Source organism: Tachyglossus aculeatus, chromosome 22 (genome assembly GCF_015852505.1).
Source record: "Tachyglossus aculeatus isolate mTacAcu1 chromosome 22, mTacAcu1.pri, whole genome shotgun sequence".
Taxonomy (NCBI): Eukaryota; Metazoa; Chordata; class Mammalia; order Monotremata; family Tachyglossidae; genus Tachyglossus; species Tachyglossus aculeatus.
The window spans coordinates 49052196-49073771 of NC_052087.1; the positions used below are offsets into that span (position 1 = coordinate 49052196).

General features: G+C 48.6%; 1 protein-coding gene across 2 annotated transcripts in view; it reads left to right on the top strand.

Annotated features, from left to right (window-relative positions):
* The window catches only part of CAPN1 (calpain 1), a 74964-nt gene extending 54965 nt beyond the window's left edge, over nucleotides 1-19999 (top strand). The window contains exons 15-22 of one of the 2 annotated variants that reach the window (XM_038764139.1): nucleotides 1149-1212; nucleotides 1296-1355; nucleotides 3399-3463; nucleotides 6194-6262; nucleotides 7848-7926; nucleotides 12379-12495; nucleotides 13468-13526; nucleotides 19334-19999. In XM_038764139.1, coding sequence (XP_038620067.1) covers nucleotides 1149-1212; nucleotides 1296-1355; nucleotides 3399-3463; nucleotides 6194-6262; nucleotides 7848-7926; nucleotides 12379-12495; nucleotides 13468-13526; nucleotides 19334-19360 — 540 coding nt within the window. In that variant the 3' untranslated portion in view covers nucleotides 19361-19999. Of the gene's footprint in view, nucleotides 1-1148; nucleotides 1216-1295; nucleotides 1356-3398; nucleotides 3464-6193; nucleotides 6263-7847; nucleotides 7927-12378; nucleotides 12496-13467; nucleotides 13527-19333 lie in introns of those variants that run through there. The other variant, XR_005455659.1, reaches the window with a different exon arrangement.
* Nucleotides 20000-21576: the final 1577 nt, after the last annotated feature.

Sequence of the window (21576 nt, forward strand, 5' to 3'; positions counted from 1 at the left end):
GTACCCCCCTCGTCCCCCTCTCCATCCCCCCCATCTTACCTCCTTCCCTTCCCCACAGCACCTGTATATATGGATATATGTTTGTACGTATTTATTACTCTATTTATTTATTTATTTTACTTGTACCTATCTATTCTATTTATTTTATTTTGTTAGTATGTTTGGTTTTGTTCCCTGTCTCCCCCTTATAGACTGTGAGTCCACTGTTGGGTAGGGACTGTCTCTAGATGTTGCCAACTGGTACTTCCCAAGCGCTTAGTCCAGTGCTCTGCACATAGTAAGCGCTCAATAAATACGATTGATGATGAAGATGATGATATACGTTTGTACATATTTATTACTCTATTTATTTTACTTGTACATATCTATTCTATTTATTTTATTTTGTTAGTATGTTTGGTTTTGTTCCCTGTCTCCCCCTTCTAGACTGTGAGCCCACTGTTTGGTAGGGACTGTCTCTAGATGTTGCCAACTTGGACTACCCAAGCGCTTAGTACAGTGCTCTGCCCACAGTAAGCGCTCAATAAATACGATTGATTGATTGTACTTCCCAAGCGCTTAGTACAGTACTCTGCACACAGTAAGCGCTCAATAAATACGATTGATTGCACTTCCCAAGCGCTTAGTACAGTGCTCTGCACACAGTAAGCGCTCAATAAATACGATTGATTGATTGATTGATTGTACTTCCCAAGCACTTAGTACAGTGCTCTGCACACAGTAAGCGCTCAATAAATACGATTGATTGCACTTCCCAAGCGCTTAGTACAGTGCTCTGCCCACCGTAAGCGCTCAATAAACACGATTGATTGATTGATTGATTGTACTTCCCAAGCACTAAGTACAGTGCTCTGCACACAGTAAGCGCTCAATAAATACGATTGATTGCACTTCCCAAGCGCTTAGTACAGTGCTCTGCCCACCGTAAGCGCTCAATAAACACGATTGATTGATTGATTGATTGTACTTCCCAAGCGCTTAGTACAGTGCTCTGCACACCGTAAGCGGTCAATAAACACGATTGATTGACAATGCTTGACACACAGTAAGCGCCTGATTGACAGTGCTTGACACATAGTAAGTGCTTAAATGCCGTCATCATCATCATTATTATTATTATTATTATTTTATTTGCCGTCTCTCCACAGAAAGTGCTGTCAGAGGGCGAGATTGACGAGAACTTCAAGACCCTCTTCCGGCAGCTGGCGGGGGGCGGTAGGTGGGGGTCTTTGGGGGGGGGTCGGGGGGCTTCAGGGCAGGTGTCATTTGTTCTTCTGCCCCCCTTCCTTTCCCCCAGGACATGGAGATCAGCGTCAAGGAGCTCCAGACCATCCTCAACAAGATCATCAGCAAACGTGAGGGGCTCCTCGAACTCAGGCCAACCCAAGAATCCTCCTCCTTATCCCCCCCACCAGACCCGGGGTGCGGGTTTCTCCGGGACCCCCTCAATCAATCAATCAATCAATCAATCGTATTTATTGAGCGCCTACTGTGTGCCCAGCACCGCACTAAGCGCTTGGAAAGTGCAATACGGAGCCACAATCCCCTGCCCACAGCGGGGTTACAGGATGGAGTGCTCTGAACACAGTAAGCGCTCAATAAATACGATTGATTGATGGTCCAAGGCTGGATTAGGAGCACGGGTCCCATGCCCTGGGACTGTGAGCCCACTGTTGGGTAGGGACTGTCTCTATTTGTTGCCAACCTGGACTTCCCGAGCGCTTAGTACAGTGCTCTGCACACAGTAAGCGCTCAATAAATACGATTGATTGATGGTCCAAGGCTGGATTAGGAGCACGGGTCCCATGCCCTGTGACTGTGAGCCCACTGTTGGGTAGGGACCGTCTCTATTTGTTGCCAACTTGGACTTCCCGAGCGCTTAGTACAGTGCTCTGCACACAGTAAGCGCTCAATAAATACGATTGATTGATGGTCCAAGGCTGGATTAGGAGCACAGGTCCCATGCCCTGTGACTGTGAGCCCACTGTTGGGTAGGGACCGTCTCTATTTGTTGCCAACTTGGACTTCCCGAGCGCTTAGTACAGTGCTCTGCACACAGTAAGCGCTCAATAAATACGATTGATTGATGGTCCAAGGCTGGATTAGGAGCACGGGTCCCATGCCCTGTGACTGTGAGCCCACTGTTGGGTAGGGACCGTCTCTATTTGTTGCCAACTTGGACTTCCCGAGCGCTTAGTACAGTGCTCTGCACACAGTAAGCGCTCAATAAATACGATTGATTGATGGTCCAAGACTGGATTAGGAGCATGGGTCCCATGCCCTGTGACTGTGAGCCCACTGTTGGGTAGGGACCGTCTCTATTTGTTGCCAACTTGGACTTCCCGAGTGCTTAGTACAGTGCTCTGCACACAGTAAGCGCTCAATAAATACGATTGATTGATGGTCCAAGGCTGGATTAGGAGCACGGGTCCCATGCCCTGGGACTGTGATCCCACTGTTGGGTAGGGACTGTCTCTATTTGTTGCCAACTTGGACTTCCCGAGCGCTTAGTACAGTGCTCTGCACACAGTAAGCGCTCAATAAATACGATTGATTGATGGTCCAAGACTGGATTAGGAGCATGGGTCCCATGCCCTGTGACTGTGAGCCCACTGTTGGGTAGGGACCGTCTCTATTTGTTGCCAACTTGGACTTCCCGAGTGCTTAGTACAGTGCTCTGCACACAGTAAGCGCTCAATAAATACGATTGATTGATGGTCCAAGGCTGGATTAGGAGCACGGGTCCCATGCCCTGGGACTGTGAGCCCACTGTTGGGTAGGGACTGTCTCTATTTGTTGCCAACTTGGACTTCCCGAGCGCTTAGTACAGTGCTCTGCACACAGTAAGCGCTCAATAAATACGATTGATTGATGGTCCAAGACTGGATTAGGAGCATGGGTCCCATGCCCTGTGACTGTGAGCCCACTGTTGGGTAGGGACTGTCTCTATTTGTTGCCAACTTGGACTTCCCGAGCGCTTAGTACAGTGCTCTGCACACAGTAAGCGCTCAATAAATACGATTGATTGATGGTCCAAGACTGGATTAGGAGCACGGGTCCCATGCCCTGTGACTGTGAGCCCACTGTTGGGTAGGGACCGTCTCTGTTTGTTGCCAACTTGGACTTCCCGAGCGCTTAGTACAGTGCTCTGCACAAAGTAAGCGCTCAATAAATACGATTGATTGATGGTCCAAGGCTGGATTAGGAGCATGGGTCCCATGCCCTGTGACTGTGAGCCCACTGTTGGGTAGGGACCGTCTCTATTTCTTGCCAACTTGGACTTCCTGAGCGCTTAGTACAGTGCTCTGCACAAAGTAAGCGTTCAATAAATACGATTGATTGATTGATTGATTGATGGGAGGCCAGTCTCCAGCCCCTGCTCGTCTCCCCCTCCTCAGATAAGGACCTGCGGACCAAGGGATTCAGTACAGAGTCGTGCCGCAGCATGGTGAACCTCATGGACGTATCCTTTGGGACGGTGGGGCTCCTGAGGCCGGCTCGGGGGGCTGGGATATCCATTCATTCGTTCAGTATTGAGTGCTTACTGCGTGCAGAGCACTGTACTGAGCGCTTGGAAAGTAGAGAAGCAGCGTGGTTTAATGGGAAGAGCACGGGTTTGGAAGCCAAAGGTCGTGGGTTCTAATCCCGGCTCCACCACTTCATTCGTTCATTCAGTTGTATTTATTGAGCGCTTTCTGTGTGCAGAGCACTGTACTAAGCACTTGGGAAGTACAAGTTCATTCATTCATTCATTCAATCGTATTTATTGAGCGCTTTCTGTGTGCAGAACACCTGACTAAGCACTTGGGAAGTATAAGTTGGCAACATAGAGAGACGGTCCCTACCGGACAGCTCCGCCACTTGTCAGCTGGGTGACTTTGGGCAAGTCGCTTCACTTCTCTGGGCCTCAGTTCCCTCATCTGTCAAATGGGGATGAAGACTGAGCCCCCACCATGGGACAACCTGATCACCTTGGAACCTCCCCAGCGCTTAGAACAGTGCTTTGCACACAGTAAGCGCTATCATTATTATTATTAGAACAGGGCTTGGCACATAGTAAGTGCTTAATAAATGCCACTATTATTCTCTGGGCCTCAGTTCCCTCATCTGTAAAATGGGGGCGAAGACTGTGAGCCCCAAGTGGGACAAACTGATCCCCTTGTAGTCCCCCCCAGCGCTTAGAACAGTGCTTTGCACACAGTAAGTGCTATCATTATTATTATTATTAGAACAGTGCTTGGCACAAGTAAGTGCTTAATAAATGCCATTATTATTCTCTGGGCCTCAGTTCCCTCATCCGCAAAATGGGGGTGAAGACTGTGAGCCCCAAGTGGGACAACCAGATCCCCTTGTAGCTCCCCAGTGCTTAGAACAGTGCTTTGCACACAGTAGGCGCTATCATTATTATTATTAGAACAGTCCTTGGCACGTAGTAAGTGCTTAATAAATGCCACTATTATTCTTTGGGCCTCAGTTCCCTCATCTGTAAAATGGGGGTGAAGACTGGGATGATCCCCTTGTAGCTCCCCCTAGCGTTCAGAATGGTGCTTTGCACGCAGTAAGCGCTATCATTATTATTATCAGAACAGTTTTTGGCACGTAGTAAGTGCTTAATAATTGCCATTATTATTCTCTGGGCCTCAGTTCCCTCATCCGTAAAATGGGGGTGAAGACTGGGAGCCCCAAGTGGGACAACCGGATCCCCTTGTAGCTCCTCCTAGCGTTTAGAACGGTGCTTTGCACGCAGTAAGCGCTATCATTATTATTATCAGAACAGTTTTTGGCACGTAGTAAGTGCTTAATAAATGCCACAATTATTCCCTGGGCCTCAGTTCCCTCATCCGTAAAATGGGGGTGAAGACTGTGAGCCCCAAGTGGGACAACCGGATCCCCTTGTAGCTCCCCAGCGCTTAGAACAGTGCTTTGCACACAGTAAGTGCTATCATTATTATTATTATTAGAACAGTGCTTGGCACAAGTAAGTGCTTAATAAATGCCACTATTATTCTCTGGGCCTCAGTTCCCTCATCCGTAAAATGGGGGTGAAGACTGGGATGATCCCCTTGTAGCTCCCCCTAGCGTTCAGAACGGTGCTTTGCACGCAGTACTTGCTATCATTATTATTATCAGAACAGTTTTTGGCACAGAGTAAGTGCTTAATAAATGCCACTATTCTTCTCTGGGCCTCAGTTCCCTCATCCGTAAAATGGGGGTGAAGACTGGGAGCCCCAAGTGGGACAACCGGATCCCCTTGTAGCTCCCCCTAGCGTTTAGAACGGTGCTTTGCACGCAGTAAGCGCTATCATTATTATTATCAGAACAGTTTTTGGCACGTAGTAAGTGCTTAATAAATGCCACAATTATTCCCTGGGCCTCAGTTCCCTCATCCGTAAAATGGGGGTGAAGACTGGGAGCCCCAAGTGGGACAACCGGATCCCCTTGTAGCTCCCCAGCGCTTAGAACAGTGCTTTGCACACAGTAAGTGCTATCATTATTATTATTATTAGAACAGTGCTTGGCACAAGTAAGTGCTTAATAAATGCCATTATTATTCTCTGGGCCTCAGTTCCCTCATCTGTAAAATGGGGGTGAAGACTGGGATGATCCCCTTGTAGCTCCCCCTAGCGTTCAGAACGGTGCTTTGCACGCAGTACGCTCTATCATTATTATTATCAGAACAGTTTTTGGCACGTAGTAAGTGCTTAATAATTGCCATTATTACTCTCTGGGCCTCAGTTCCCTCATCCGTAAAATGGGGGTGAAGACTGGGAGCCCCAAGTGGGACAACCGGATCCCCTTGTAGCTCCCCCTAGCGTTCAGAACGGTGCTTTGCACGCAGTACTTGCTATCATTATTATTATCAGAACAGTTTTTGGCACAGAGTAAGTGCTTAATAATTGCCATTATTACTCTCTGGGCCTCAGTTCCCTCATCCGTAAAATGGGGGTGAAGACTGGGAGCCCCAAGTGGGACAACCGGATCCCCTTGTAGCGCCCCCTGGCGTTTAGAACGGTGCTTGGCACACAGTCAGGGGTTCAGCAATGCCATGATGATGACGACTTATTACAAGGTGATGAGGTCATCCCCGGTGGGGCTCAGAGGAGAGATGGGGGACCTGAGGGGGTGGGGATCCCGGCCCCCTCCTCCCCATTTCTTTCTCAGCGCGGGTGTCGTCTCCCTTAACGCGGCGCAGCGGGACGGGAACGGGAAGCTGGGCCTCGTCGAGTTCAACGTCCTCTGGAACCGCATCAGGAACTACTTGGTGAGAACACAAACCGCGCATGCACGCGCTGACCACGCCCCCTCCGCGCCGGGCCCCGCCCGACACTGCGCCCGCGCGCGCTGACCACGCCCCTCCGCACCGGGCCCCGCCCGACGCCGCGCCTGCGCGCGATGGCCCCGCCCACCGCGCGCTGACCACGCCCCTCGGCGCAGCGCCCCGCCCGACACTGCGCCTGCGCGCGATGGCCACGCCCGCCCGCCCGGCCCCGCGGTCACACGCAAGCCCCGCCCATCACGCTCTACCCCCCACCCACCCTCCCCTGCCAGTCACACACAAGCCCCGCCCTCCCCACGCTGACCCCGCCCACCCGTCCGCCCCCGCCAATCACACTCAAGCCCCTCCCACCTCTCTCTGACCACGCCCACCCGCCCGGCCCCGCCAATCACGCGAGCCCCGGCCACTCGCTCTGGCCACGCCCACCCGCCCGGCCCCGCCAATCACACACGAGCCCCGCCCAGCTCCCCTCTAACCACGCCCGCCTCTCCAGCGCCCGCCAATCACACGCAAGCCCCGCCCACCTCACTAACCACGCCCACCAGCCCCGGCTAATCCCTCGAAAGCCCCGCCCACCTCGCTCCGGCCCCGCTAATCACACTCAAGCCCCGCCCACCTCGTTCCGGCTCCACCAAACACAAGCCCCGCCCGCCTCGCTCTGACCACGCCCACCCGGCCCCGCCAATCACACACAAGCCCCGCCCACGTCACTAACCACGTCCACCGGCCCGGCCAATCACACGCAAGCCCCGCCCATCTCGCTCTGACCACGCCCACCCGACCGCCGCCAATCACACACAAGCCCCGCCCACCTCCCCTGTAACCACGCCTGCCCCTCCGGGCCGGTCAATCACACGCAAGCCCCGCCCACCTCGCTCTGGCTCCACCAATCACAGAAAAGCCCCGCCCGCTTCGCGGTGACCACGCCCACTTCGCGCGGACCACGCCCACCGGCCCCGCCAATCACACTCAAGCCCCGCCCACCTCGCTCCGGCTCCACCAGTCACACACAAGCCCCAATCGCTTCGCTCTGACCACGCCCACCCAGGCCCCCAACCGCACGAAAGCCACGCCCACCTCACTAACCACGCCCACCGCACGGGCCCGGTCAATCACACACAAGCCCCACCCCCCTCTCGCCGGCTCCGCCAATCACACACAAGCCCCGCCCTCCTCGCTCTGACCACGCCCACCCCGGCCCCCGCCAATCACACGCGAGCCCCCGCCCACCTCGCTCCGGCTCCACCAATCACGCAAGCACCGCCCACCTCCCTTCTATCCACGCCCGCCCCTCCGGCCAATCACATGCAAGCTCCGCCCACCTCGCTCCGGCTCCACCAATCACACACAAGCCCCGCCCTCCCCGCTATGACCACGCCCACCCCAGCCCTCCGCAAATCACACGAACGCCCCGCCCACCTCACTAACCCCCGCCCACCCCGGCCCGGCCAATCACAGGCAAGCCCCCCGCCCACCTCGCTCTGGCTCCACCAATCACACACAAGCCCCGCCCACCACGCTGTGACCACGCCCACTCCCGCGGTCTGACCACGCCCCCTCCCGCCCCCAGTCGGTCTTCCGCCAGTTTGACCTGGACAAGTCGGGCAGCATGAGCGCCTACGAGATGCGGATGGCTCTGGAGTCTGCAGGTGAGGGCCTGCTTTAATAATGATGCCATTTATTAAGCGCTTACTATGTGCAAAGCACCGTTCTAAGCGCTGGGGAGTTTACAAGGTGATCAGGTTGTCCCACGGGGGGCTCACGGTCTTCATCCCCATTTTCCAGATGAGGGCACTGAGGCCCAGAGAATAATAATAATAATGATGGCATTTATTAAGCGCTTACTATGTGCAAAGCACTGTTCTAAGCGCTGGGGGGCGTTACAAGGTGATCAGGTTGTCCCACGTGGGGCCCACAGTCGTCACCCCCATTTTCCAGATGAGGTGACTGAGGCCCAGAGAAGTGAAGTGACTTGCCCAAAGTCACACAGCTGACAATTGGCGGAGCCGGGATTTGAACCCATGACTTCTGACTCCCAAGCCCGGGCTCTTTCCATTGAGGCACGCTGCTTCTCGCAATCACACTGAATGCATTCAGTCCTATTTACTGAGCGCTTCCTGGGTGCAGAGCGCTGGGCTAAGCGCTTGGAAAGTGCAATCCGGCAACAAATAATGATGATAATAATAATAATGACATTTATTCAGCGCTTACTATGTGCAAAGCTCTGTTCTAAGCGCTGGGGAGTTTACAAGGTGATCAGGTTGTCCCACAGGGGGCTCACAGTCTTAATCCTCATTTGACAGATGAGGTAACTGAGGCTCAGAGAATAATAATAATAATAATAATAATGGCATTTGTTAAGTGCTTACTATGTGCAAAGCTCTGTTCTAAGCGCTGGGGGGATACAAGGTGATCAAGTTGTCCCATGTGGGGCTCACAGTCTTAATCTTCATTTGACAGATGAGGTCACTGAGGCTCAGAGAATAATAATAATAATAATAATTAATAATGGCATTTGTTAAGCGCTTATTATGTGCAAAGCTCTGTTCTAAGCACTGGGGAGTTTACAAGGTGATCAGGTTGTCCCACGGGGGGCTCCTAGTCTTAATCCCCATTTGACAGGTGTGGGAACTGAGGCCCAGAGAAGTGAAGTGACTTGTCCAAAGTCACACAGCTGACAAGCGGTGGAGCTGGGATTTGAACCCATGACCTCTGACTCCAAAGCCCGGGCTCTTTCCACTGAGCCACGCCAGAGACAATCCCTCCCCAGCAACGGGCTTACAGGCTAGAAGGGGGGGAGACAGACAACAAAACAGGGCCCGTCTCTATCTGTGGCCGGCTTGCACTCTCACCTCCTCCAGGAGGCCTTCCCAGACTGAGCCCCCTCCTTCCTCTCCCCCTCCCCATTCCCCCCGCCTTACCTCCTTCCCTTCCCCACAGCACCTGTATATACGTACATATGTTTGTACCTATTTATTACTCTATTTATTGATTGATTTTACTTGTACATATCTATTTATTTTATTTTGTTAATATGTTCGGTTTTGTTCTCTGTCTCCCCCTTCTAGACTGTGAGCCTGCTGTTGGGTAGGGACTGTCTCTAGATGTTGCCAACTTGGACTTCCCAAGCGCTTAGTCCAGTGCTCTGCACACAGTAAGCGCTCAATAAATACGATTGATTGATTGATTGATTAGTCCAGTGCTCTGCACACAGTAGGCGCTCAGTAAATACGATTGAATGAATGAATGAATGAAGGACCGGACCCCCGACCTGTTGCTGCCGCCGCCGTTTAGGCGTGCGACACGGGCGCCCCCTGGTGGCCACCGACAGCTCTGCACTGCCCCCCCGCCCCGCGCCATGAATAATAACAATTATTCATTCATTCATTCATTCATTCAATCAATCAATCAATCAATCATATTTATTGAGCGCTTACTATGTGCAGAGCACTGTACTAAGCGCTTGGGAAGTACAAATTGGCAACATATAGAGACAGTCCCTACCCAACATTGGGCTCACAGTCTAAAAGGGGGAGACAGAGAAAAAAAAAAACCAAACATACTAACAAAATACAATAAATAGAATAGATATGTACAAGTAAAATAAGTAAATAAATAGAGTAATAAATATGTACAAACATACATGTATACAGGTGCTGTGGGGTAGGGAAGGAGGTAAGATGGGGGGACGGAGAGGGGGACATTCCATCGTATTTATGGAGCGCTTACTGTGTGCAGAGCACTGGACTAAATCATTCATTCATTCAGTCGTATTTATGGAGCGTTTACCGTGTGCAGAGCGTTGGACTAATCATCATTCACTCATTCATGGAGTAATGGTCTAATAATCATTCATTTATTCATTCAGTTGTATTTATGGAGTGCTTATTGTGTGCAGAGCACTGGACGAATCATTATTCATTCAATCGTATTAATGGAGCACTTACTGTGTGCAGAGCACTGGACTAATAATCATTCATTCAATCGTTTTTATGGAGCACTTACTGTGTGGAGAGCACTGGACTAAATCATTCATTCACTCAATCGTATTTATGGAGCGCTTACTGTGTGCAGAGCACTGGGCTAAATCATGCATTCAGTCAATCGTATTTATGGAGCACTTACTGTGTGCAGAGCACTGGACTAATAATCATTCATTCAATTGTATTTATGGAGTGCTTACTGTGTGCGGAGCACTGGGCTAAATCATGCATTCAGTCAGTCGTATTTATGGAGCACTTACTGTGTGCAGAGCACTGGACTAATAATCATTCATTCAATTATATTTATGGAGCGCTTACTGTGCGCAGAGCACTGGGCAAATGATCATTCATCATTCAATTGTGATCATTCGTCATTCATTCATTCAGTTGTGTTTGTGGAGCGCTTACTGTGCAGAGCACTGGACTAATAATCTTTCTTTCAGTCATATTTGTGGAGTGCTTATTGTGTGCAGAACACTGGACTAAATCATTCATTCAGTCGTATTTATGGAGCGCTTACTGTGCAAAGCACTGGACTAATAATCATTCATTCAGTCATATTTATGGAGTGCTTATTGTGTGCAGAGCACTGGACTAAATCATTCATTCGATTGTATTTATGGAGCGCTTACTGTGTGTAGAGCACTGGACTAATATTCATTCATTCAGTCGTATTTATGGAGCCCTTATTGTGTGCAGAGCACTGGACTAAATCATTCATTCATTCAATCGTATTTATGGAGCGCTTACTGTGTGCAGAGCACTGGACTAAATCATTCATTCATTCAATGGTATTTATGGAGCACTTACTGTATGCAGAGCACTGGACTAAATCATTCATTCATTCAATTGTATTTATGGAGTGCTTACTGTGTGCAGAGCACTGGACTAATAATCATTCATTCAGTTGTACTTATGGAGTGCTTATTGTGTGGAGAGCACTGGACTAAATCATTCATTCATTCAATGGTATTTATGGAGCACTTACTGTGTGCAGAGCACTGTACTAGTATTCATTCAGTCATTCGTATTTATGGAGCGCTTATTGTGTGCAGAGCACTGGACTAAATCATTCATTCAATCGTATTTATGGAGCGCTTACTGTGTGCAGAGCACTGGACTAATAATCATTAATTCAGTCGTATTTATGGAGCACTTATTGTATTCAGAGCACTGGACTAAATCATTCATTCATTCAATCGTATTTATGGAGCGCTTACTGTGTGCAGAGCACTGGACTAAATCATTCATTCGATTGTATTTATGGAGCGCTTACTGTGTGCAGAGCAGTGGACTAATAATCATTCATTCATTTAGTCGTATTTATGGAGCGCTTATTGTGTGCAGAGCACTGGACTAAATCATTCATTCATTCAATCGTATTTATGGAGCGCTTACTGTGTGCAGAGCACTGGACTAAATCATTCATTCAATCGTTTTTATGGAGCACTTACTGTGTGCAGAGCACTGGACTAATAATCATTCAGTCAGTCAGTCATTTATGGAGCGCTTATTGTGTGCAGAGCACTGGAGTAATTCATTCAGTCATATTTATGGAGCGCTTACTGTGTGAGGAGCACTGGACTAATAATCATTCATTCATTCAGTTGTATTTATGGAGCGCTTACTGTGTGCAGAGCACTGGACTAATAATCATTCATTCAGTTATATTTTTGGAGCGCTTATTGTGTGCAGAGCCCTGGACTAATAATCATTCATTCATTCAATCGTATTTATTCATTCATTCAATGAATTCATTCAATCGTATTTATCGAGCGCTTATTGTGTGCAGAGCCCTGGACTAGTAATCATTCATTCATTCAATCGTATTTATTCATTCATTCAATGAATTCATTCAATCGTATTTATTGAGCGCTTACTGTGTGCAGAGCACTGGACTAAGCGCTTGGGAAGGACAAGTTGGCATCATCTAGAGACGGTCCCTACCCAACAGCGGGCGCGCGGTCTAGAAGGGGGAGACAGACCACAAACCAAAACATGTGGACGGGTGTCAAGTCGTCAGAATAAATCGAATGAAAGCTAAATGCAGGTCGTTCACAAAATCAATAGATCCATAAACCAGACCCATTTTTCTCGCCGCCCCCGCCCTGGGCCCAGGGTTCAAGCTGAATAAGAAGCTGTATGAGCTCCTCATCACGCGCTACTCCGAGCCCGACCTGGCCGTCGACTTCGACAACTTCGTCTGCTGCCTCGTGCGCTTGGAGACCATGTTCCGTGAGTTGCTCCCTTTCCACCCCGATCAGTCAGTCAATCAGTCGTATTTATTGAGCGCTTACTGTGTGCAGAGCGCTGGACTAAGCGCTTGGGAAGCACAAGTTGGCAACGTATAGAGACGGTCCCTACCCGACAGTGGGCTCACAGTCTAAAAGGGGAACACCCCAGCTGTCCCTCCCGTTCTCCCCTTCTTCCCATCCAGCCATCCCACCTTTTCCCTAAATCTAAAGGGAGGGACCCCAGCCGAGAGTCTGGGCTTTGCTTAAAAGCAGCAGGAAACCCATCTTCTCTTCTGACATAATAATAATAATGGCATTTATTAAGCGCTTACTATGTGCAAAGCACTGTTCTAAGCGCTGGGGAGGATACAAGGTGATGAGGTTGTCCCACAGGGGGCTCACAGCCTTCACCTCCATTTTACAGATGAGGTCACTGAGGCCCAGAGAAGTGAAGTGCCTTGCCCAAAGTCACACAGCTGACAAGTGGCGGAGCCGGGATTTGAACCCATTTGAAGCCCGGGCTCTTTTCCACTGAGCCACGGTGACATCTGCCCTGCCCCTCTGTGCCTCGGTTTCCCCTGGCTTAGCCAACGATCCAGCGATGGAGGGGCGGCCACGTCTCCGGTCCCCGGAGGAGGGGGCGGGTCGCGGCCCCACTGCCATCGTTCACTCATTCATTCAGTCGTATTTATTGAGCGCTTACTGTGTGCAGAGCACTGGACTAAGCGCTTGGAAAGTACAATTCGGCAACGGATAGAGACAATCCGTGCCCAACAATGGGCTCACAGTCTAGAAGGGGGAGACAGACAGGAAAACAAAACAAGTAGACAGGTGTCAATAGCATCATCATCATCATCATCAATCATATTTATTGAGCGCTTACTGTGTGCAGAGCACTGTACTAAGCGCTTGGGAAGTACAAATTAGCAACATATAGATCCCGACCTCACGGCCGCTCTCCCCTCTCTCCCAGGGTTTTTCCAGACTCTGGACACGGATAAAGATGGAGTCGTGACTTTTGATCTGTTTAAGGTAAAATGTTCCTTCTTCCTGCCTCTTCTGGCCTGGGAGCAGGGGCAGGGAAGACAGACTGAGTGGTGGGAGTGCAGGACAGCCCCTCGGGACTCCTGGAGTTTGGAGGATTCATTCATTCATTCATTCAATCGTATTTATTGAGCGCTTACTGTGTGCAGAGCACTGTACTAAGCACTTGGGAAGTACAAGTTGGCAACATATAGAGACGGTCCCTACCCAACAGTGGGCTCACAGTCTAGAAGGGGGAGACAGAGAACAAAACATATTAACAAAATAAAATAAATAGAATAAATATGTACAAGTAAAATAAATAAATAAATAGAGCAATAACTACGTACAAACATATACACAGGTGCTGTGGGGAAGGAAAGGAGGTAAGGCGGGAGGAATGGAGAGGGGAAGGAGGGGGAGAGGAAGGAGGGGGCTCAGTTTGGGAAGGCCTCCTGGAGGAGGTGAGCTCTCAGTAGGGCCTTGAAGGGAGGAAGAGAGCTAGTGCGGCGGATGGGCAGAGGGAGGCCATTCTGGGCCAGGGGGAGAATGTGGGCCAGGGGTCGATGGCGGGACAGGCGAGAACGAGGTACGGTGAGGAGATTAGCTCCAGGGTGCGGGGTGGGCTGGAGAAGGAGAGAAGGGAGGTGAGGGAGGAGGGGGTGAGGGGATGGACAGCCTTGAAGCCCAGGGTGAGGAGTTTCTGCCTGATGCTTAGGTTGACTGGTAGCCACTGGTGATTTTTGAGGAGGGGAGTAACATGCCCAGAGCGTTTCTGGACAAAGACAATCCGGGCAGTGGTGTGAAGGATGGATTGAAGAGGGGAGAGACAAGAGGATGGGAGATGGGAGAGGATGCTGGTACAGTAGTCCAGATGGGGTAGGATGAGAGCTTGAATGAGCAGGGTAGCGGTTTGGATGGAGAGGAAAGGGCGGATCTTGGCAATGTTGCGGAGCTGAGACCGGCAGGTTTTGGTGACGGCTTGATTGTGAGGGGTGAACGAGAGAGCGGAGTCGAGGATGACACCAAGGTTGCGGGCTCGTGAGACGGGAAGGATGGTAGTGCCGTCAATAGTGATGGGAAAGTCAAGGAGAGGGCAGGGTTTGGGAGGGAAGACAAGGAGTTCAGTCTTGGACATGTTGAGTTTTAGGTGGCGGGCAGACATCCAGATGGAGATGTCCTGAAGGCAGGAGGAGATGCGAGCCTGGAGGGAGGGGGAGAGAGCAGGGGCGGAGATGGAGATCTGGGTGTCATCAGCGTAGAGATGATAGTTGAAGCCGTGGGAGCGAATGAGGTCACCAAGGGAGTGAGTGTAGATCGAGAACAGAAGGGGACCCAGAACTGAACCTTGAGGAACCCCCACAGTAAGGGGATGGGAGGGGGAGGAGGAGCCCGCAAAAGAGACTGAGAAAGAACGGCCGGAGAGGTAAGAGGAGAACCAGGAGAGGACGGAGTCTGTGAAGCCAAGGTCGGATAGCGTGTTGAGGAGAAGGGGGTGGGCCACAGTGTCAAAGGCAGCTGAGAGGTTGAGGAGGATTAGGATAGAGGATGCCAAGGGGGGTACCCTGGGCTGAAAACTGGGGGCTGTTGCCTGGCCCCTGGGGGTTCTGATACAGCGTGGGCTTAATAATAATAATAATAGTAGTGATTAATAATGATGGCATTTGTAAAGCACTTAGTACGTGCGAAGCAGTGTTCTAAGCACTGGGGGGAAGGGATACAAGGTGATCAGGTTGTCCCACGGGGGGCTCACAGTCTTCATCCCCATTTGACAGATGAGGTCACTGAGGCTCAGAGAAGTGAAGTGACTTGCCCAAGGTCACACAGCAGACATGTGGCGGAGTCAGGATTAGAACCCACGACCTCTGACTCCCAAGCCCGGGCTCTTGCAGCTGAGCCACGCTGCTTCTGGCGCCTTGTGGATAGAGCCCAGCCTTGGAGTCAGAAGGACTTGGGTTCATTCATTGAGTCGTATTTATTGAGCGCTTACTGTGTGCAGAGCACTGTACTAAGCGCTTGGGAAGTACAAGTCGGCAACATATAGAGACGGTCCCTGGCTCCGCCACCTGTCTGGTGTGTGACCTTGAGCAAGTCACTTCACTTCTCTGGGCCTCAGTGACCTCATCTGTAAAACGGGGATAATAATGATGATGATGATGGCATTTATTAAGCACTTACTGTGTGCGAAGCACTGTTCTAAGCGCTGGGGGGGATACAAGGTGATCGGGTTGTCCCACGGGGGGCTCCCAGTCTTCATCCCCATTTTCCAGATGAGGTAACTGAGGCCCAGAGAAGTGAAGTGACTCGCCCAAAGTCACACAGCTGACAAGTGGCGGAGCCGGGATTTGAAGGAGATTTGGATAAGAGCGTGAGCCCCATGGGGGACACGAGCTGTGCCTGACCTGAATAACTTGTAATAATAATAATAGTAATGATGGCATTTATTAAGCGCTTACAATGTGCCAAGCACTGTTCTAAGCGCACTTAGACTTGTAAACTTGCATTTACCCCAGCCCTAAGAACAGTGCTTGGCACATAGTAAGCGCTTAATAAGTGCCGTAATTATTATAACTTGTAATAATAATAATATTAATGATGGCATTTATTAAGCGCTTACATTGTGCCAAGTACTGTTCTAAGCGCACTTAGACTTGTAAACTCGTATTTACGCCAGCCCTAAGAACAGTGCTTGGCACATAGTAAGCGCTTAATAAGTGCCGTAATTATTATAACTTGTAATAATAATAATAGTAATGATGGCATTTCTTAAGTGCTTACAATGTGCCAAGCACTGTTCTAAGCACACTTAGACTTGTAAACTCGCATTTACACCAGCCCTAAGAACAGTGCTTGGCACATAGTAAGCGCTTAATTAGTGCCGTAATGATTATAACTTGTAATAATAATAATAGTAATGATGGCATTTCTTAAGCGCTTACAATGTGCCCAGCACTGTTCTAAGCGCACTTAGACTTGTAAACTCGCATTTACCCCAGCCCTAAGAACAGTGCTTGGCACATAGTAAGCATTTAATAAGTGCCGTAATTATTATAACTTGTAATAATAATGATAATAGTAATGATGGCATTTCTTAAGCACTTACAATGTGCCCAGCACTGTTCTAAGCGCACTTAGACTTGTAAACTCTCATTTACCCCAGCCCTAAGAACAGTGCTTGGCACATAGTAAGCGCTTAATAAGTGCCGTAATTAGTATAACTTGTAATAATAATAATAGTAATGATGGCATTTCTTAAGCGCTTACAATGTGCCCAGCACTGTTCTAAGCGCACTTAGACTTGTAAACTCGTATTTACGCCAGCCCTAAGAACAGTGCTTGGCAAATAGTAAGCGCTTAATAAGTGCCGTAATTATTATAACTTGTAATAATAATAATAATAGTAATGATGGCATTTCTTAAGCACTTACAATGTGCCCAGCACTGTTCTAAGCGCACTTAGACTTGTAAACTCGCATTTACGCCAGCCCTAAGAACAGTGCTTGGCACATAGTAAGCGCTTAATAAGTGCCGTAATTAGTATAACTTGTAATAATAATAATAGTAATGATGGCATTTATTGAGCGCTTACAATGTGCCAAGCACTGTTCTAAGCGCACTTAGACATGTAAACTCACATTTACCCCAGCCCTAAGAACAGTGCATGGCACATAGTAAGCGCTTAATAAGTGCCGTAATTATTATAACTTGTTGTAATAATAATAGTAATGATGGCATTTCTTAAGCGCTTACAATGTGCCCAGCACTGTTCTAAGCTCACTTAGGCTTGTAAACTCTCATTTACCCCAGCCCTAAGAACAGTGCTTGGCACATAGTAAGCGCTTAATAAGTGCCGTAATTATTATAACTTGTAATAATAATAATAGTAATGATGGCATTTATTGAGCGCTTACAATGTGCCAAGCACTGTTCTAAGCGCACTTAGACTCGTAAACTTGCATTTACCCCAGCCCTAAGAACAGTGCTTAGCACATAGTAAGCGCTTAATAAGTGCCGTAATTATTATAACTTGCAATAATAATAATAGTAATGATGGCATTTCTTAAGCACTTACAATGTGCCCAGCACTGTTCTAAGCGCACTTAGGCTTGTAAACTTGCATTTACCCCAACCCTAAGAACAGTGCTTGGCACATAGTAAGCGCTTAATAAGTGCCGTAATTATTATAACTTGTAATAATAATAATAGTAATGATGGCATTTCTTAAGGGCTTACAATGTGCCCAGCACTGTTCTAAGCGCACTTAGGCTTGTGAACTTGCATTTACCCCAGCCCTAAGAACAGCGCTTGGCACATAGTAAGCGCTTAATAAGTGCTGTAATTAGTATAACTTGTAATAATAATAATAGTAATGATGGCATTTCTTAAGCGCTTACAATGTGCCCAGCACTGTTCTAAGCGCACTTAGACTTGTAAACTCTCATTTACCCCAGTGCTAAGAACAGTGCTTGGCACATAGTAAGCGCTTAATAAGTGCCCTAATGATTATAACTTGTAATAATAATAATAGTAATGATGACATTTCTTAAGCGCTTACAATGTGCCAAGCACTGTTCTAAGCGCACTTAGACTTGTAAACTCGCATTTACCCCAGCCCTAAGAACAGTGCTTGGCACATAGTAAGCGCTTAATAAGTGCCGTGATTATTATAACTTGCAATAATAATAATAGTAATGATGGCATTTCTTAAGCGCTTACAATGTGCCCAGCACTGTTCTAAGCGCACTTAGACTTGTAAACTCTCATTTACCCCAGCCCTAAGAACAGTGCTTGGCACATAGTAAGCGCTTAATAAGTGCCGTAATTAGTATAACTTGTAATAATAATTATAGTAATGATGGCATTTCTTAAGCGCTTACAATGTGCCCAGCACTGTTCTAAGCGCACTTAGACTTGTAAACTCGTATTTACGCCAGCCCTAAGAACAGTGCTTGGCACATAGTAAGCGCTTAATAAGTGCCATAATTATTATAACTTGCAATAATAATAATAGTAATGATGGCATTTCTTAAGCGCTTACAATGTGCCCAGCACTGTTCTAAGCGCACTTAGACTTGTAAACTTGTATTTACCCCAGCCTTAAGAACAGTGCTTGGCACATAGTAAGCGCTTAATAAGTGCCGTAATTATTATAACTTGCAATAATAATAATAGTAATGATGGCATTTATTGAGCACTTACAATGTGCCAAGCACTGTTCTAAGCGCACTTAGACTTGTAAACTTGCATTTATGCCAGCCCTAAGAACAGTGCTTGGCACAGAGTAAGCGCTTAATAAGTGCCGTAATTATTATAACTTATAATAATAATAGTAATGATGGGATTTCTTAAGCGCTTACAATGTGCCCAGCACTGTTCTAAGCGCACTTAGACTTGTAAACTCGCATTTACGCCAGCCCTAAGAACAGTGCTTGGCACATAGTAAGCGCTTAATAAGTGCTGTAATTATTATAACTTATAATAATAATAATAGTAATGATGGCATTTCTTAAGCGCTTACAATGTGCCCAGCACTGTTCTAAGCGCACTTAGACTTGTAAACTTGCATTTACCCCAGTCCTAAGAACAGTGCTGGGCACATAGTAAGCGCTTAATAAGTGCCGTAATTAGTATAACTTGTAATAATAATAATAGTAATGATGGCATTTCTTAAGCGCTTACAATGTGCCCAGCACTGCTCTAAGCGCACTTAGACTTGTAAACTTGCATTTACCCCAGCCCTAAGAACAGTGCTTAGCACACAGTAAGCGCTTAATAAGTGCCCTAATGATTATTAATTATCCACCCTCTCCCTGCAGTGGTTACAGCTGACCATGTTCGCGTGAGGATCCAGGCTTGGGCCTCCTCTCCGCTGTGCCTCCTCCTCCTCCTCTTCCTCCTCCTGTCGCCTGCGGAGCCCCCAGCTGCAAGTGCCTTGGCGAAAAGGGGAATGTTTGTCGTCCTGCCTCCGCCGGCCCGGGAATCCCTCGGACCTTGGAGCCTGGGGTGGACGCCGACTCCCTCCACCTCGGGGCCGAGAGCGGCATCCGATTAGAGTGCGAGGGGCCCCGGTGCCTTGAATCTGGTTGGGGGTCCGCGGCGGGCCCAGTGTGGACTCCAAGGGCCTCCGGGGTCCCGGCCCCCGCTCAGGGACCCCTCTCGTCCCCCTTCCCCTCCGCATTCAACCACTAGCTTGCCTCTGGAGGCCCCGGGTCCTGAAGAGCTTGGGATCCTCCTTGCCTTCACACTTCAAAAGCCAAACACAGTCGCCACCACCCTGCTCAACCCGCCCCCGGACCCCTCTCCATCAGGCCAACCTCTTCCTTCCTCCTCCTCCGCCAAGCAGGGTGACCCACTTCGGCTCCCTTTTTATGTTATATTTTTTTATACTCGGTGATTGGCCAGGGGACGCTGCCGTGGGGAGGGGGGTGCTTGTCTGGATGAAGCCCACCCTCCCCGCCCCCCAATAAAAGGAGTGAAAACGTGCCCCGTGCTGCGGTCGTCTGGGGTCCGATCGTCATCATCATCAATCGTATTTATTGAGCGCTTACTATGTGCAGAGCATCATCATCAATCGTATTTATTGAGCGCTTACGGTGTGCAGAGCACTGTACTAAGCGCTTGGGAAGTATAAATTGGCAACATCTAGAGACGGTCCCTACCCAACAGTGGGCTCACAGTCTAGAAGGGGGAGGCGGAGAACAAAACCAAACATACTAACAAAAGAAAATAGAATAGAATAGAGATGGACAAGTAAAATAAGTAAAAAGATTAATAAATCTGTACAAATATATATACACATATATACAGGTATATAAACATATATATAAGGTATATACAGGTACATAAACATATATACAGGTATATAAGGTATACAGGTATATAACATATATATCATCATCATCAATCGTATTTATTGAGCACTTACTGTGTGCAGAGCACTGGACTAAGCGCTTGGAAAGTCCAAGTTGGCAATGTATAGAGACGGTCCCTACCCAACAGTGGGCTCACAGTCTAAAAGGTATATATATATGTATATATATATATATATATATACCAAACATACCAACAAAATAAAATCCGTCCAGTCCCCTGTCTTCGTGACTTCTCGGGGAGGGGGCACAGACCTACTGCCCGTCAGCCCAGGGAGGGACTCAGGCTGCCAGGCCAACATGGCACTGGGGCCCTCCCCGGCCCTGAGGAGCCGTGGATTAGACTTGGGGGCGTCCGGGACCGGGCCAGGAGTCTGGGGGTCCCAGGCTCGGCTCCTCGGGACCCCCAGGATCTCCCCGGCAGCTGCCTCTGCTCCTTCGCCAGGTGCGGAGGGGCCTGGATCTGGGGAGACATTCCTTCTTCCCAGTTCTGGAGATCTCCGAGCCCTTCAAACCACAGGCAGCCTCCCCTCCCTATTCATTCATTCGTATTCATTCATTCAATCGCATTTATTGAGCGCTTACTGTGCGTGCAGCACTGTACTAAGCGCTTGGGAAGTACAAGTCGGCAACATATAGAGACGGTCCCCAACAACGGGCTCATCATCATCATCATCAATCGTATTTATTGAGCGCTTACTATGTGCAGAGCACTGTACTAAGCGCTTGAAGTACAAATTGGCAACATATAGAGACAGTCCCTACCCAACAGTGGGCTCACAGTCTAGACGGGGGAGACAGACAACAAAACTTATAGAAAGGTGTCAAAATCGTCAGAACAAATAGAATTAAGTGATCTGTGTCCAACCTGATGAGCTTGTATCCATCCCGGTACTTAGTACAGTGCCCGGCACATAGTAAGTGCTTAACGAAAGCCATTTAAAAAAAAAAAAAAGAAGGGTAGGGGTGGATGGGATTCAGAAAGGACACCCTGGGTGAAAGTGTGCAGAGCACTGGACTAAGCGCTCGGGAAGTACAAGTTGGCAACATCTAGAGATGGTCCCTACCCAACAGCGGGCTCACGGTCTGGAAGGAGGAGATAGACAACAAAACAAAATATATTAACAAAATAAAATAAATAGAATAAATATGTACAAGTAAAATAGAGTAATAAATATTCATTCATTCAA